Below are 16,439 nucleotides of genomic sequence, written 5' to 3' on the forward strand. Positions count from 1 at the left end.
AGGAACTGCCATTTTTAACATTTTGTTCGCTGCTACACAATGTTGTTGTCGGTGCACCTAGATTTACAATTTGATCTCTTTCAGCGTAGATTTCCCAGTAGCCCAAGTGTTTGTCAGATAATTTCATTGTGGACAAGATGGATTTTTGAAGGGAAGGAAGAAGGGGTCACACACTCTGCTTGATTTAAATTCTAAGACCTCGTAGTTGAATTTGAAATAAACTGAACTGAATGATTGTTCCTGTTCTTCATGTAGGAAAGCATACGTTCTTTATAATAAACAGTACAGTTTCAACCAAAAAGCCAATTATGGTACCTATGTGCTCTAGAATTCAATACCACGAACCTAATTACCATATTGTAGGCAGCCGCTGGAAATCGGGATATTAATAACCAATACTGAAAGCACATGGCTTTCTTTTTCTTTAGACTTTAGCTTTTGGTGATTAGGACACATCACAAAAATTTTATTTCAAAATAGTTGGAGTAATTATGTAGAAATCAAACAGGAATGAAGAATTTCTTGGAGAGCAGTTTCTGTGCAGTAGGTGCACATACTTGATAACTTTATATACAAGGGAAAGGGAATTTTATCTTAGCAAGTGTGAAAGGACTTTATTTCTCCATCCAATGCCATTGTACACTAGTTTTCCAATTTCAAATCGTGTAGGTTGCGGTTAACAATCTAAAAGATGCCCCATCCCTCTTACCAAGAAAATGAAATCAGAGGAATTAAGCAACAAAATCCCCTACAGGTTGGAATAATATGAAGAGAGTAATAAAATAATGTAAGAGACCATCAGTAGTGTGCATAGAACTGGTAGGTTTTTGTTCTGTTTTCATTCTTAGAATTACGTTTCTAATTCCAGTCTTTTCTTCCAAGAATGATCTGGCATTTAATTTTCTTGTTCAACTTTACAGCTTCAATCAAAGATCATTTTCCTAATGTGTTGTAAGTGGTAGGAATTAAAATTCCTTAGGGCAGTTTAGGCTCAACCAGGGAAGCCCTGGCAAAAACTAGCCCATCAGCCAGCGCTCTGGGTGCCCTATTAGCAAGTCAGCCTCACACGGATCCTCCTTATCACAGTTTTTTAAAACCACAATGTGAACACACCTGTCAGACAGGTAGTTCTGTGTTTGGCGGAGGAGTCGGATTCATGTGATGATTTGGCGGTGGGAGGTAGCAGATCGCAGACTAGCTGACCAGGAGCGAAATTGCTGTTGACTTGAAGCTTCAGGGGCCGGGGCCCAGCGGAGTTGTCGCTCTTGGGTCTCCGTGGCGGGAGAGGTTAGGCGAGCAGCCTGACAGCGCCAGCGGGTGTCGTGCCAGCAGGCCAGTCCACAGGCTGCAACGCTCTCTGCGAGGACGGCCGTTTTCAAATTGTATCATCTGGCAAGATGGTTGGAAATGGCTCTTGTGACTCTTGATGGAGACCATGCAGAAGGCTGTAGAGATAGCGGTGGGGAGCTGCCAGTTAAGCACTGCAGTCTTCTTTTCTGCTGATGTGCTTTACATGGCATGGGATCTTCTCTCCCCCAGGTGTTTGTGGCTTGATCGTCCCTCAGGAAGACATGCCGTTTTGTGATTCTGGCATTTGTCCGGACATCATCATGAACCCACATGGCTTCCCATCGCGAATGACGGTCAGTACGTTTTTCAGAGGTACTGCTTTTTAGGAAGAAGGCAGGAGTGGGTTCGTAGGGAGTGTTGGCCGTGAGAGCCTGAAAGTTATTTTTAGAAAGGGCCCTTTGACCCTTTTGCCAAATGAAGAGGTTCCTAGCTCCTGACAGTGCTAGGTTACCCTCCTCTAGAGAGGGAGTGCAAAGCATGCCGGCCCTTACTTCAAGAGCAGTCTTCTGGGGGATGCACGTGCCCCTCAGCAAAAAGAACCTCTTGTGTTAACCTTACTGTATCTCCCTTCCATGGTTATTGTTTTGCAATCCTGGCTCCACCACTTACCGGCTGTGCAGCTTGGGAAAGCTGCTCAGCCTCTCTGTGCTTCAGTTCCCTCATGTGTACATTGAGGGAAAGAACGGTGCCGATCTTGTGGGGCTTTTGGGGGCATAAACTTGGATCCCACGCGTCAGGCTTTTCCAAGCGTCACACGTGGGAGAGTGGTAACTATTCACTGCCGTCTCACAGCTGTTTGGGGAAGTAGGCCACAGCTAAACAGACAGAATTCTTATACCCCAGGAAGCTGCCCACTAAGGCTGTTCGACCCCACAGGTGGGAAAGCTGATCGAGCTGCTGGCCGGCAAGGCCGGGGTGCTGGACGGCAGGTTCCACTACGGCACTGCGTTTGGAGGCAGTAAAGTGAAGGACGTCTGTGAAGACCTCGTCCGCCATGGTTATAACTACTTGGGGAAAGACTATGTTACATCTGGCATCACAGGGTAAGTGTGTTTTTAGACATTTTAAAGAAAAGCGTGATTTTATTAGAGTAAGAGGTAAGAGCCCTTGTGGTACACCTTAGGATAAGTTTTACTCTTTTAAGAAATCGGACACAAGAAAATCTGAATTTGTGATGGAGGGGTTAGCTTAAAGCCACAGTGGTAATCGTCTTGCAATATATGAGTGGATCAGATCAACATGCTGCTCATTTTAAACTTGCTCACAGTAGAAGTCAGTTATATCTCAGTAAAACAGTGCTGGGGGGAGGAAATCCAAATCAGAAAACTGACAAGTTAAGGAGTGCTGTTCTTACTGGTGAGGCTATCATTTTAAAAGTAGAAGAGAGTTCATTTACCAAAATAGGATATCGATACAACTTTTAATTGTATATAATGTAAAATCCCATAACCACTGAACTTTCTCTGCATTAACAGGATGAATATCAGGTAATTAGTGCTCTGACAGTGCTCTGATAATTAGTGCTCTGAGTCCTAGCATTTGTGTATTCGTTCACGATGTGTGCTAGGTACTAGGTATATAATGGGAAACAAAATAAACACGGTCCTTGAAGTAGGGAGCCGACCACTAAAATTTGTTACTAGACTTACTGCAAAAATATGGCAAAAGGCAACTTCTTAGCAGGACCTACCCTGACTTCCCAATTTAAAACTTATACCTCACTGTACTGCCCATTTTCTACTTGAAATTTCTCTGTCGCGTTCATCATTATCAGACACCCCATGTAATAATGCTGCCTAATACTGTTACCTGTCTCCTCCGTGAGAGCAGGGCTTGTCTGTTTTGTTGACTGTTTTATTTCCAATGCCTGCACACAGCAGGTGCTCCATAAAGATTTTGTCAGTAAAGGAACCGAGAACAAATCAGTACAAATAGCTCTCACCGAAATGAAGGGAAAGAATGGGTTAAGAGATGTCTCTGAGGGGGTGGGTGATACAGAGGATGAGAAGGGAAGACCATGTGAAGAGTGTGTTTCCTGCAGAGGAGAAGTGGGTTTGACATCTTCCAAGGGACAGACCTCCGCTCACCTGAGGTGAGTTTGCGGAAGAGAAAGCGCCTTCTCCTGGGCTGAGCACTGGCTCCTCCTGTTACCCTGGGGCAAACAGGCTCTTGAAACTTGACTCACACATCCTTTTAAAGGATCAAATTAGCTGCTTAAGTTAAGACACACATTGTGTTTTACGCCGGATAAAACTCTGGGACATGATGTTTATACTGTTTTTCTGAGGCTTCACCCTGCTTGAACACAAGTGAAACTGGGTGTGGAGGCGTGCATAAGGACCCAGGGCTTGATTTGTGCTGCATGTAGATCGGCCAGATAGGATTACAATGGCTGGAATGTGTATCTTTTGAAAATATTGAGTGCTTTCTAAAATGATCTATCCAAACTGTGATAACATAGATTTCCCTAGGTGTATCGTGCCCGAGATGTTCTAGAAAATCACATTACAGGAAGAGAATAATGGTCCATTTCCAAAGTGATGCACTGAAGGTAGCTGACGTCCACTTCAAAAATTACAGTTGTCAGGGCGAAACTGATGGTGTTGGTCTTTGTTCCTCGTCCATAAATAATGGAGTTGACCAGAAATTGTGCAGATCCAATGAATGGATTTGATGGGCCTTCTAAACATCATTTTACTAACAGATTTGGATGGGTTATGCTCTGCTTCTGATAGATTACTTCAGGTTCTGTCTACACCGTCTTCCCCTATGCCCCAGCTAGTGTTTTCATGTGTTTGCCATTCATCTCAAGAGGCAGAGTTTGAGAAACATTAGTTTAGCTTATTAGTTGAAAGTTCTCCAAAGGGCTTGCGAATACATTCACCTACCAGCTTCACCCCTTGCCACATCCTTGAGATAACCAGGAGGGAAAATTGTGCACGGCTCTCTTCATTTGGGGATGGGGTGGCATTAGGTGACAGAGTTCCATAAATTCTGCCACGAGCAACCATGATGTGGAGGATTGGAACCTTGACTCTCAGAGCTGGAAAGAACCTTGGTCTGACCCCCTTGTTGGACAACTAGGAAGACTGAGGTAAAGAGGTCATGTAATTACTGGGTGACAGAGCTGGGACAGGAGTGGTGTCTCTGGACACCCCGTCCATTGTGTCCTGCACCCCACTTACCTGGCTGTCCTTAAGCCAGTGCGGTAGCCAGACAGCTAGAAAAGCCTATGGCGCTGAAAGTGGTGGAAGACAAGCCAAGCAGGAGGGACCAAGAGCTTCGATGGAACCTCTGCCACACAGCTCTCTGCTCTTGCCACTCGCACATCGTGCCGTGGCCCAACGTACGGGGTTCAAGACGGGCCAGCGTGGCGGGGAGCGCCCTGGATCTGCCTCAGCCCGTTCCGCAGCTCTGATAAACCTCTCAGACCCTCTGTGCCTGTTTCTTCATTTTAAAAATAAGCCCCCTTTCTTCTGAGGACGTTCTGGGGCAGTTCACATTGTTCAGAGGCTTTAATCCCCTGCCTGCTATTGCTCCAAACTACAGAAAAAAGGTTTCTCCTGTCAAAGCACTGAAATGGTCACTGTCCTTTACAGCTTTCACTATAGTTTTTTCGAAGGATGCATCGAGTCAGCTGTATTTTAACAGACGTTTACTGAGCGCCAGTTATGTGCCAGACAGGGTTAGTAGTGCTGGAGCCACAGTGGCAGAGGAGACCAAGTGCTTATCCTGAGGAGTTTACTTCAGGTGGGGAAGACAGGCAATAATCAGGGAAATACTAAACGTGGATTATAATACCAAGTGGTAATCCGTGCTCTGAAGAAGCAAAGCCAAGGTAAGCGTTGAGATAGCATAGGGGCACGGTGATGGGGTGGGAGCAGGACTTCTCTTTAGATAAGGTGGTGAGGGAAAGGAAAGTCTTTGAGGAGGTGAGATGCTTGACAGCCATGTGAATACCTGGTGGAAGAATGTTTTAGGCAGAGGAAAGAGTAAATGCAAAGGCCCCGAGGCAGACAGGCTTCCTACATTTGAGGAGCAATGAAGAGGCCGGTGTTACTGGAGTGGAATGAGCAATGGGGAAAGGCAACAGGAAATGAGTCAGAGGTGGGCAAGAACCAGATTATGTTAGACCTTATTGCTGTGTTACACAATTTGGATGATACAGATTAGTGCTGAGATTTACACTTTAGAAGGAATCACTCTGGTTTGTCTGTGAAAAGAAGATCGTTAAGGGATATGAGCAGAAGCAGGGCCTGTGTGCAAGAGTCCAGGCAAGAAAAGGTAGTAGCCTGATGAGGGCGAGGACAGTGAAGGAGGGACCTTCCTCTACATACTTTTTCATAGTCTTTTTAAGGTTTTATTTCTTAATTAAACAGTGTGTCTTCTAACGTATCCATGGTATTTTTATATTTCCAGATCTTGCCTTTTCATTCAGTGCACAATGAAAATCATTCTCTCCCACTCATTCATAAACCTGGTCTGAAGCAAGGCTCTGCCATTGAGGGGTCCTGGAAAAGGCTGTCTGTTGTTAGCCCAAACTTGGTTTCTTAGCCCAAAACTCTGACCTTTTCTTTCAGCGAGCCCTTAGAAGCATACATCTATTTTGGCCCCGTGTACTATCAGAAACTGAAGCACATGGTGCTGGATAAGATGCATGCCCGGGCGCGGGGCCCACGAGCTGTTCTTACCAGGTAAGAGAAAAGCATTCACAAAAAGAATTTCTAATGCAGTCGAGTCTACCTTGCATTGCCCAGATACAGCAATAAGCTGACTTGGTGAAGTTTCTCTTTCCCTGAGATGTCAAAATTTGGAGTGCTGGGCATCAGCAAAAGTCATATATGTCTGGTTAGCATGAAAAAATAGCAGCCGATTAAAAATCGTTTCATAGGCACAAGAGCAGACCCATTGTAGGTCTTGCCAGTAGTCGCCTAACATGCTCATTGACCTTGTACCTGTTTGCAAACGTGGTCTCATTCAAAAAGGTTCATATATAAGAACGTAGACACACTTACACATCATAGATACACACGTGGATGTACACAGAAAACACATACGTACTTTGTTTGGGAGCCCAAGCCACAACTCATTTCTTAAAATTTCTGTTATTGGAGCATAAGGCACCTGTACTTGCCTGCTCATTCAGATAAGCTCCAGGAGGTCCACCTGTGCCCCATTCGCCAGCGCATCCTCAGTTCCAAGCACAGTGTCTGCGTGTTGATGAACGGGTATAATTGTTGGGAAGAAATTGCAGGTACTGTTTCACGTGTTCTTAGTGCTTAGTTCTTAGTATTACATTGCTTGTACTATATCACGTGTACTTAGTACTAGTTGGAGAAGCATAGTCCAGGGCAGTAGTTCTCAACCACAAGCAAGTTTACCTCCCGGGGAGATTTGACAATGTCTGAAGACATCTTGGAATGTCACAACCAGATGGGACAGGGGGGAAACTACTGGCATCCAGTGGGTGGAGGCCAGGAATGATGCTACATACCTAGCAATGCACAGGGCAGCTCCCACCACAAAGAATTACCCAGTTCAGCATGGTTCTCATGCCAACATCGAGGAATCCTGGGCCAGGAGAGGGAACACAGGCCTTGAAGCCAGAGAGACATGGACGTAAACTCAACTCCACCTTGTGGCTCTGCCACAAGCCTCAGACACATCACTTAGCTTCTCGCAGCTTCAGTTTTTCTCCTACGTGAAGTGGCGACACTAATGCCCATTTCACGGCGTGCTGGTGAATGTCAGAGGTTTGAATATAGAATATATGTATAGTGCCCATCGATGGGGGATGCTCAGGAAATACCCAGTTCCCTGCCTGCCTTCACTGATCACGGCATAGATGTTACAATAGGGACAGGACCGGCGATGAAACAACTAGTATGTGAATTTACTTTTTTAGACCAAGGGAGGGGGGTGGAGGGCTAAATCCCATGATGCAGATGCATATGGCTGTTGAAATGATAGACATGTGTGCTCAAAATTGCAGAAGAGGGAAGAGAAGTTGAGATTCTCAGGACACCAATGATCCCAGCAGTGAGACCCTGCTTGGGTTGGGTGTATCTCTCCCCTGAGTGGGGTCCCTCCAGAGCCTTCATTTCAGTTATAACATCTAAGATCGATTCCAGAGTAACAAGTGTCAAAACGGTTTTTGCTTCGTTGTGTAAAAAACTTACTACTTTAGTACTTTAGTGCATTCTGTGGGAAGACTGCCAAGAGTGCATTTACCCATTCCTAGTCCCTTATCTCACTTGGTTTATTTCAAGTCTGGGTTCTGCTCATGTATGATCCGGCCACCTTCACTTGTCCAGTGGTCAGGGAGAGAGGGACCCTCCTACCCCAGGTGTTCTGTCAGCAGGTAAAGACATACATAAGTTGTGCTCAGTAAGGAAGTTTCTACTAATGGTGTGTTCATGTGGACTATTTGTTTCATTTAGACTTACTGTTTGTCAGTTTTTTATATGTAAACTGTCTTTCAACAGATAATCTACAACTCAAGTCTAGTTCCTAATGTAACCTTTAGCAACAACATAAGGTAAAATTTGAGCACATGTTGGCCCCGCTCTGTTTACCTTTCTCTTTGGAAAATCGGTGGCAACGGTAAAAAGTAAAAGATGCTGTGGGATAGAGCAAACAAGGTTTGTGGTGCACTCCTGCTTAAGGAGTGTCACCCCGAAATCAGCCAGCCAGGGAGATAGCTCACTTTTTCTTTTTTAGACATTGTGGCGTCACTACCTGGGTGGGGTTGCCTGTGTGGTTTCAGAATCCCCCAGTTGTATCTCTGAGTCCTAGATTCTTAACTTTTTCAAAGTATTCTCAAGCACGGCAGATACATCAGCCCCAGGGAATCCATTCAGGGGACTCCTAGCTCCCAGCTGAAGTGCCCCCTTTAAGGAAGAATAGAGTGTTTTCATACCTGAAGGGGACACACAGGACTTTCCCTGTCTCTGGGGAACTTCCCTTCTGGCTCAGGCACTCTGTCCTCCCAGATGATTCCTCATCGAGTCCAAATTTTATAAAACTCCATTTGCTTCTTTCCATGTTCGTTTCTTAATAACCTGGAGCTGCTTCTCCCTGGAGCCCTGGCAGGAACTACTGGGGACCCAGGTTTCTTCCACAGTCTGTTCTGCTTAGTTTCTCCCCTTTGAAATAACAGAACTGAAATATCCCTGAAAATACTCCAAAGACCATCTTCCTGACTTGAGGACTGTGCTATCCTAGCAATAATGATATCGCAATGGTAGTAGCAATGGTAGCTCTGCTGCTTTATATGATTATATATTAACTTACTATATCATATAATATTACACAATTATTTTTTATTATCACTCAATTATAATAACAGTAGCAACCACTAGTATTACATCTCCTCTCATTTAAGGCTCTTTGGGAGCCTTAAATTTTACATTTTGCCAATGCTGCTGAGAGGCGAGCTAAGCCCCCAACGCCAGGTCACCGTCTAGTAAGTGATTTGGACCCAGGCGAACCCTCCTCTGAAGCCGTGTGCTCTCCGCCAGCGTGTGATGCGGCCCCTCTGTTTGTTTAATGTAAAAATGACACGTTTGTCTAACTTGTTTCAAAGGCAGCCCACCGAAGGTCGATCTCGTGACGGCGGTTTGCGTCTTGGAGAGATGGAACGTGACTGTTTAATCGGTTATGGAGCCAGTATGCTTTTACTAGAGAGACTAATGATTTCAAGTGATGCCTTTGAGGTGGATGTCTGTGGGCAGTGTGGACTTCTGGGGTATTCTGGCTGGTAAGTGGATACCATATGTCTCTCACACCCCTTGCCTCTTAAATCACAGCTCAAGAATTGACCCTGGAGCACACCCACATATTCTCCAACCTTCCCCATCCATGCATTCCTAGAATTGGGGATTTTATATGTACCTGTTTAGTTTGTCTACCTCATGTTCTGCTTTCTACACCACTAGAGGTTAAGGACCCAAGGAGTATAGACTTTGTTTTCTTCTTAATGTTATCTCGAACACTTTTTTTTTAAGTTTGCTTATTATTTTTTTTCAGAGAGAGAGAGAGTTGGGGTGGGGGGGGCACACAGAGGGAGAGAGAGAATCCCATGCAGGCTCCACACTGTCAGTGCAGAGCCAATGTGGAGCTCAAACTCATGAACTGTGAGATCGTGACCTAAGCTGAAATCAAGAGTCGGTTGCTACTCAGGTACCCCTCAAACACCTTTTATAACACTATTCACCTCTAAAAAATCCTAGTAGATTCACTGTTAGTTATGAGAATTATAGCATTTTATAACTAGAAACTTTTTTTTATATTCTTAAGATTTATTTATTTTTGAGAGAGCGCAAGCTGGGAAGGGGCAGAGAGAGGAGGGGAGGACAGAAGATTCGAAGCGAGCTCCGTACTGACAGCAGCGAGCTCCACGTGGGACTTGAACTCATGAGCCATGAGGTCAGGACCTGAGCCAAAGTTAGATGCTCAGCCGACCGAGCCACCCCGGTGCCCCTGTAACTAGAAACTTTAGAGAACGTGTGTTGAACAGCCTTATTCAACCTCAGGCCCAAAGAGCTGTATGTGTTGTTCCACGTTCTATGGCAAATTGGGGACAGGCAGGACCAGGACCTGGTACCCTGACACCTGTTTGTGTGCTCTCTGAGTAGCAAACCGCTACACACTTGGGACTGAATTCCGTGATGGTAGCAACGAGGTCTGTCTCAGTCATTCATTTAACAGCTTGAGGCTGCTAAGTGCCAGATACTCTCTGGGCCCCAGAATATGGGGGTGAATAAGACCAGTGAATGGCTGCTCACAGGGAACTTATCTCCTAGTTCCTTCTAACTGCATTCTCTCTTGTTTATACCTCCTGCAGCCTGGGGTCTGGTGGTTGCTTAGTGAAAAACAATTGCTAAATGATAACTAACCCTGCATATGGAGGGTAGCGAATAGATAAAGTATGTGAATCATGAAATATGTCATTTCTGTGCAGAGTTGAGGACACAAAGTCCAGCTTAAAAGATGAAACTATGTATTTTTTGGTCTTTCCTCTTCATAAATGTTCCACTCTCCTGCCAAGGAACAACTGGTCTGCTTCAGGCCAGTCCCGTCCCGGAGCCCCGACTTACCTTGTAGGCAGGAGAGCCCGTAGCTTGCTGGTCTTGGCTTGCTTTTCTGCCAGAGACGAGGTCTCACGAGGTCCAAAGCAGGTGCTGCAGGAACAGGAGACAGTCTTTACTCCCTTTTTTTTTTTTTTTTAATTTTTTTTTTTAACATTTATTTATTTTTGAGACAGAGAGAGACAGAGCATGAATGGGGGAGGGTCAGAGAGAGGGAGACACAGAATCTGAAGCAGGCTCCAGGCTCTGAGCCATCAGCCCAGAGCCCAACGCAGGGCTCGAACTCACGGACCGCGAGATCGTGACCTGAGCCAAAGTCGGATACATAACTGACTGAGCCACCCAGGCGCCCCAGGGACAGTCTTTACTCCCTTGTCACCCCTCACCTGCACTCCCAGAGCCCCTTTTCCCTAGGGAGGCGCCGTCCCCTGGGAGATAGAATTGGGCCCAAGTGAGTTCCAGGGATACCTGGGCCACCTTTGCCCCACTGAGTCTCCCCTAAAAGCAGGGACTTCTTGCTATCCTAAGCCTCCAGTCTCTTTGTTATTCTGAATAAAGCCAATCAAGAGTCAGAGTGAGGGGCATCTTAGGACATAGTGTATATACCTTGCTAGGTTAATGACAAAACCTTTTAGCCAGTTATTTTATGGTTTTTGGTGTAGAGAAGTTGATGAGACTTGTCTGTGAAGAAATCACTTCATTTAAAAACAGACACAGGAGTTGGCCATTTGCAGCTCTTTCCCTTCCTGAGGGTGCAGAAATGGGTGACATTATTAATCTAAGCATAAGCCTGGCTCTTTCTTATATTGGTGACCCGGGGTGGGGCGGGGGGGTTGTCTCAATTCTGAGACGTCTGTTCGTCTTCTGAAATGCATATTGAATTTGCTTTTTATTGTCCTGGCTGTGTAACAACAGCCACACAAATGTAGTAGGAAGCTCCCTGGGACCAATTCCACTATGCTGAAATCTTCCAATTTGGCACACGGATTTTTATGTAATTTACTTTGAAAAAATGGTACAGAAGAATCACTTAATTAACAATAGGGATCATGAAACTTCAAAAAGAATTTCCAGGGCGCCTGGGTGGCTCAGTTGGTTAGGCCTCCAACTCTTGATTTTGGCTCAGATCATGATCTTGTGGTTCATAGGATCAAGCCCTGTGTCGGGCTCTGCAGTGACAGTGTGTGGCCTGCTTGGGATTTTCTTTCTCCCTCTCCCTCTGCCCCTCCCCCGCTCACTCATTTGATCTCTCAAAGTAAACTTAAAAAAATTTTTTCCTTTCCTTTTCCATCCTCTCTGCTTTTTTTTCCTGTGCCCACCACCTAAGAGAGAAAGAGAGCAGTAGACCAGATTCACTCACAGACTTTGAAAACCTTCCCGTCTCTTCCACTGAATATTCAGGGAAACTAATGAAAGCAATTATTGATCTCAATATTATTCTGTTTAATTCTTCTTTCCTGCTTCATTTCTGTCTCATCTAGACATCATGTGATGGCAGTGCCTAATTTCGAAGCTCAGGTGTTCCTTGTGTATCTTAATAGCAATCCTTTGAAAAGGGGCTAAATCAGGTTACACGCCTTAAGGTCTTTCCTGTAATTAAACAGACCTGGATATGCTGTGTGTCTGATTTTGAGTGGCCTGCTTGTCCCCTTGTTGCCAACAGAAAAAAATCCTACCCCAGTGTGGTCGTCTAGCAGCCTCCGCGTGTGCCGCGCTCTGGCAGAGGAGCATAATGATGCCGTGGCTTTGCCATCATTACCTGCCCGTGCGTGCGGGCTGTGCGGGAGGGGGCACGGCGTGTGTGGGAGGCAGTCGTTCTTTAATGAACAGCACAATGAAGGCTGAGTAATTAGAGCAGTTCAGAACCTTGAAACTGGCCTTTTGTCAGTGATTTGCACATTAGTAAGGCATTGCTATGGGGATGTTTACAGCAAGACTGTTGTTCTGCAGAAGACACGAAGGGCATAAGTCACAAAAGAGAGGTCTGGAAGGAAAACAGAAAAAAGAAAATCCCTATTAAGATAATTAGCTCATAGAGGACATTTTACTGGACAGCGATTTCTCCTGTGAAGCCACAGCCACCTCCCCCTTTCGCCGCCTTTGCCCTAAGAAGTGAGTTTACATAACTGTTGTTTGTGTCAAGTTTCTTCCTTTTGAAATTGTTCAGACACAGGGTAAGGTAATATAATAGCTTTTAATTTATATATGTGTATAAATATATGCATTTATATATGCACATACATACATGCATAGGAGCATTTTAAGTGATGGAGAAATATTTAATAATAGAAAAGATTAGTGGGCTTTCTGGGTTATGAACCAGCAAGTATGGAAGTTCTGAACAGATAAGCCTGGGTTGAAGTCACAGAGTGACCTAGAATCAGCAAGAAGTTGCTGCAGTTAAATCCATTTCTCCAATTTAATTAAAGCATCCACATGATGCCTGAATAAATGAGGTCAGCCAGGCACATTAAAAACATAGTTCTTAAACAATAATGTATTGGGGCGCCTGGGTGGCTCAGTTAAGTGTTCGACTCTTGGTTTCAGCTCAGGTCATGATTTCGCGGCTTTGTGGGTTCAAGCCCCATATGAGGGGCAACGCAGAGCCTGCTTGGAGTTTTCTCTCTCTCCCTCTCTCTTTGCCCCGCCCCAACTTGTGCTGTTTCTGTCTCAAAATAAATAAACTTAAAAAAAAAATGTATTAAGGAGGTCTTTAGAAAAAAAATGTTGTTACATATGACTTTGGGGGCTTCATATATTTCCTGAAACCCATCCGATGACCTCCTTGGGACCAGGCTGTTGAGCAAACTTCTTTTTTGACTCCAGAGTGTGTCCTGAACACCTTTCTATTTCAGCAAATATGAGTGTACATCATCACGATTAATGACTGCCCAGTATTCTTCTGTGTAAATGTCCTGTAAGTACAAACCAGTTCCCTCTTGGACAGTCTCCTGCTTTGTGCTGTTATAAACCGCGAACGTTCTCATGCGCTCATCTTTGCCACTTGGCGATGAATCAAATAATATGCACGTTTACACTTGTACTCATATTGCCTTACTGCCTTCCACTATGGCCCTTCCTGCTCACGATGGAGTCCCCTCCAGTTCCTAGTCAGCACTGAATCCTCTAAGCCTCAGTCCATGTTCATCTCTTGCACTCATTTACCCACTCTGTTGACTGCCCCAGACCCTTGAGGTACAGGATGAAGTCCTGTGTTCATCTGTAACCTCAGAAGATAGTTCACTTTCTTCCTGGGGACTCTTCATCGTTTGTAGCCATTGATTTAAAACCTAGGTTTAGTGAACTAGCTCTTCCTGAAGGAAGAGAAAAGACAACCCTCCTTGGCATAGCAGGCATGTTGATTAGGAGTACGGGCTGTTGTAGGGATCAATTGGGAATACGTGCACACAGGGAGAGAACGTTGTAAGTACAGTAGCTTCTTCTACTGATAGAACCAAACTTGAAGAGCACTGGAAAAATAAATCGCATTGGATTGGACACCACATTCCATATGAAAGTCTTATCTTCCCCATCACACTTCCAAGTGTCTCAGGGACAGATCAAATTGTAATTGTTGAGCATCTTGCCGTGAATAGTACAGTAATAGATTTTTATCAAATACATGGAGATTGAATCGATTTAAAAAGCTTTCCACAATGCCAAAGTCTAAATCTGAATAACTTCGAGATGGCTCAGATTTCTGGGCCTCATTCAAAATAAGTAAATAGGCAGATGTTTTGCATTTTAAAGAGAATGGTCTAGAAGCATAGTAGTAACTGATTAAAATTGCATGCTTTTAAAACTGCAGGAGTGATACTTGTTTTGGTTTTTTTCTTTTGCTTCCTTGGATGCTGCTTATCGGGAGGTGGGGTGGGGGGGCACATATCTGCACATATTTGATAGCAAGACTGAACCCTGACAAACAGAATAGAACTGATGGGATGGTGGTAGACTTTTGTAGAGAAACTTTGCACTTCTACATGCAAGCCTTGGTTTCTGAGTCCCCGTCCCTCTAACACATGCGGACTTGGGTTTCAGGTGCCATTACTGCAAGTCCTCGTGCCACGTGTCCTCCCTCCGCATCCCGTATGCCTGCAAGCTGCTCTTCCAGGAGCTGCAGTCCATGAACATCATCCCCCGGCTGAAACTGTCCAAATATAACGAGTGAGGATGGCAACGGTGATTATTTAAAGAGAACAATCGCTATGTCTGACACAGTGGAAAGCAGAGGGGATTGAGGATCCTGCTCCTGTGAACAATTCCTTTGAATGTTCTCCCTCAAAAAAACAAAAACAGATGGAGAGGCTTTCTTACCCTGAAGACTGACTCCGTGGCCTTGGGCCCTGGGACGGACACCACCAGTATGGACTGGGATGCAGTCTCTTCGTTCCTGTACTGAATTTGTTTCACAAGTGGACGTGACCTAAAAGATAAACTTTTATTTATGTTCTGGTATCTTGAAATCAACTCATTAGACTTTCCTCCTTAAAAAGAACATTTTGGGTTAATATTCCCCACAGTGCCTTCCCGGCTAACAGAACTCAAGACTCCATGACACCTGTAGGATCTGAAGTCTGTTGGAACAGTTGGCATGGCCTCTGTCGAGAGGGCTGATTAGGAACAGTGTGTGAAGGGAGAGGACAAGTGTGAAGGGGGGAAGGTCGAGAGCAGCAGATGAAGGGATGGCTCTCTTACCTGCTACTGTTGTGGGCATCTCCCCAACTATTGAGTCTTGCCTTTAGATGCCCACACATTTTCATCTTGGTGAAATGTAATAAATGTATTCCTACCATCTTAAACTTACCATGGAGGTCCCCTTCTCTTATGGACCCAAATGCTCTTCTTTTGAACCTCCATGATCATACTATGCAACAATATTTGTTGAACCCCTGAAAATAAGCCTATGGGTGCTTTGTGATTCATTTGTGCCTTCCATTCCTGCCAGGATGTTAGCCGTCCATTTTCTTTTTAATCTGACAACCTTCTTCACCCTTATTTCCTTCCAATCTGTTCTGAGTCTCTCTGCCCTGAAGTCAGGTAAACAAGGATTGTTTATAAAATAAGTCAGAAAAGCTTTCAGTAATGGTCTAGGGCTCCATCCGTGGCATGTCACACTGAAGATGTTTCATAGAATGTTAGTAGGTACCATGTGCCAATAAGAAACAAGTGTCAGATAAGGTTGGGAAACTGGATATAAGTTAAACGTATCCGGAACTTTTTCAGAGCCTTTACCAAGCTCTCGGACTCTCCAAAGGAGGGATGTGCCAGGAGCCAGGCTAGTCACTGACTTGAGAACCCAGCCTGAACAGCACTTTGTCTGCTTCACAGTGAAAAGCTCTAATTCTGGTGTAAAAGTCCTAGAGGCTTTACGGTCAAAGCAGAATGGACGAGGACACACAGTAGGTGAGTGGGCCTTCTCAGCCCTCACCACATGTCTCCAGTCATTTCAGGGGCTCCATAGGTGTTACAGGGGCAGAGAGCTTTGAATGCTGGGTCGTTGGTTTCCTTTCTAGTTCTTAAAATTGACAGTGCCTGTTTAAGGGGTTTTCTAGAGTGATTTTGACCATTTCCCATGATGGGACAACTCCACTTAACGACTTCGCCGGGAACACTGTTGCCCTCCAGTGTGTGGCACACCATTTTGGGGAACACTCGGGGCCGGTGTGGGAAGAGCCCTTGTGTGCTTGGTACAGGCCCGAGCACGCCATTTATCATTCCGTGCCCGCCATGTGTGAGGCAAGGTACTGAGGATGAAAAGAGGGCAGGCGACGGCCTCCACCTGGTGCTGAGAAACCAGTGAAGGAGGCGGAGACTTCAGCCCTGCAGTCAGTGCTGGGAGTTAACCCCAGCAGTGCTGAGGGTGTTCCTGAGGCAAGATGATCACCTGTGCTTTGGAGACTTGAAAACACTTGACAAATGTGAGTATTCCCTTTATACAGCCAAAGAAACTGAGGCACCAAGTGGCTGAGTCCCCCAGCACCCCACCTCTAATGGGGGAAT

At 45.1% G+C, this 16,439-nt stretch overlaps 1 protein-coding gene across 2 annotated transcripts in view; it reads left to right on the forward strand.

The window, feature by feature from the left end:
* POLR3B (RNA polymerase III subunit B) overlaps positions 1–15,242 on the forward strand; it is a 102,853-nt gene extending 87,611 nt beyond the window's left edge. For both annotated transcript variants that reach the window (XM_015068828.3, XM_053226682.1), the window contains exons 24-28: positions 1,540–1,643; positions 2,227–2,393; positions 5,931–6,044; positions 8,936–9,109; positions 14,478–15,242. In XM_015068828.3, the coding sequence (XP_014924314.1) occupies positions 1,540–1,643; positions 2,227–2,393; positions 5,931–6,044; positions 8,936–9,109; positions 14,478–14,607 (689 nt within the window). In that variant the 3' untranslated portion in view covers positions 14,608–15,242. The remainder of the gene's footprint in view (positions 1–1,539; positions 1,644–2,226; positions 2,394–5,930; positions 6,045–8,935; positions 9,110–14,477) is intronic.
* The last annotated feature ends 1,197 nt before the right edge of the window (positions 15,243–16,439 follow it).

Source organism: Acinonyx jubatus, chromosome B4, assembly GCF_027475565.1.
Source record: "Acinonyx jubatus isolate Ajub_Pintada_27869175 chromosome B4, VMU_Ajub_asm_v1.0, whole genome shotgun sequence".
NCBI lineage: Eukaryota > Metazoa > Chordata > Mammalia > Carnivora > Felidae > Acinonyx > Acinonyx jubatus.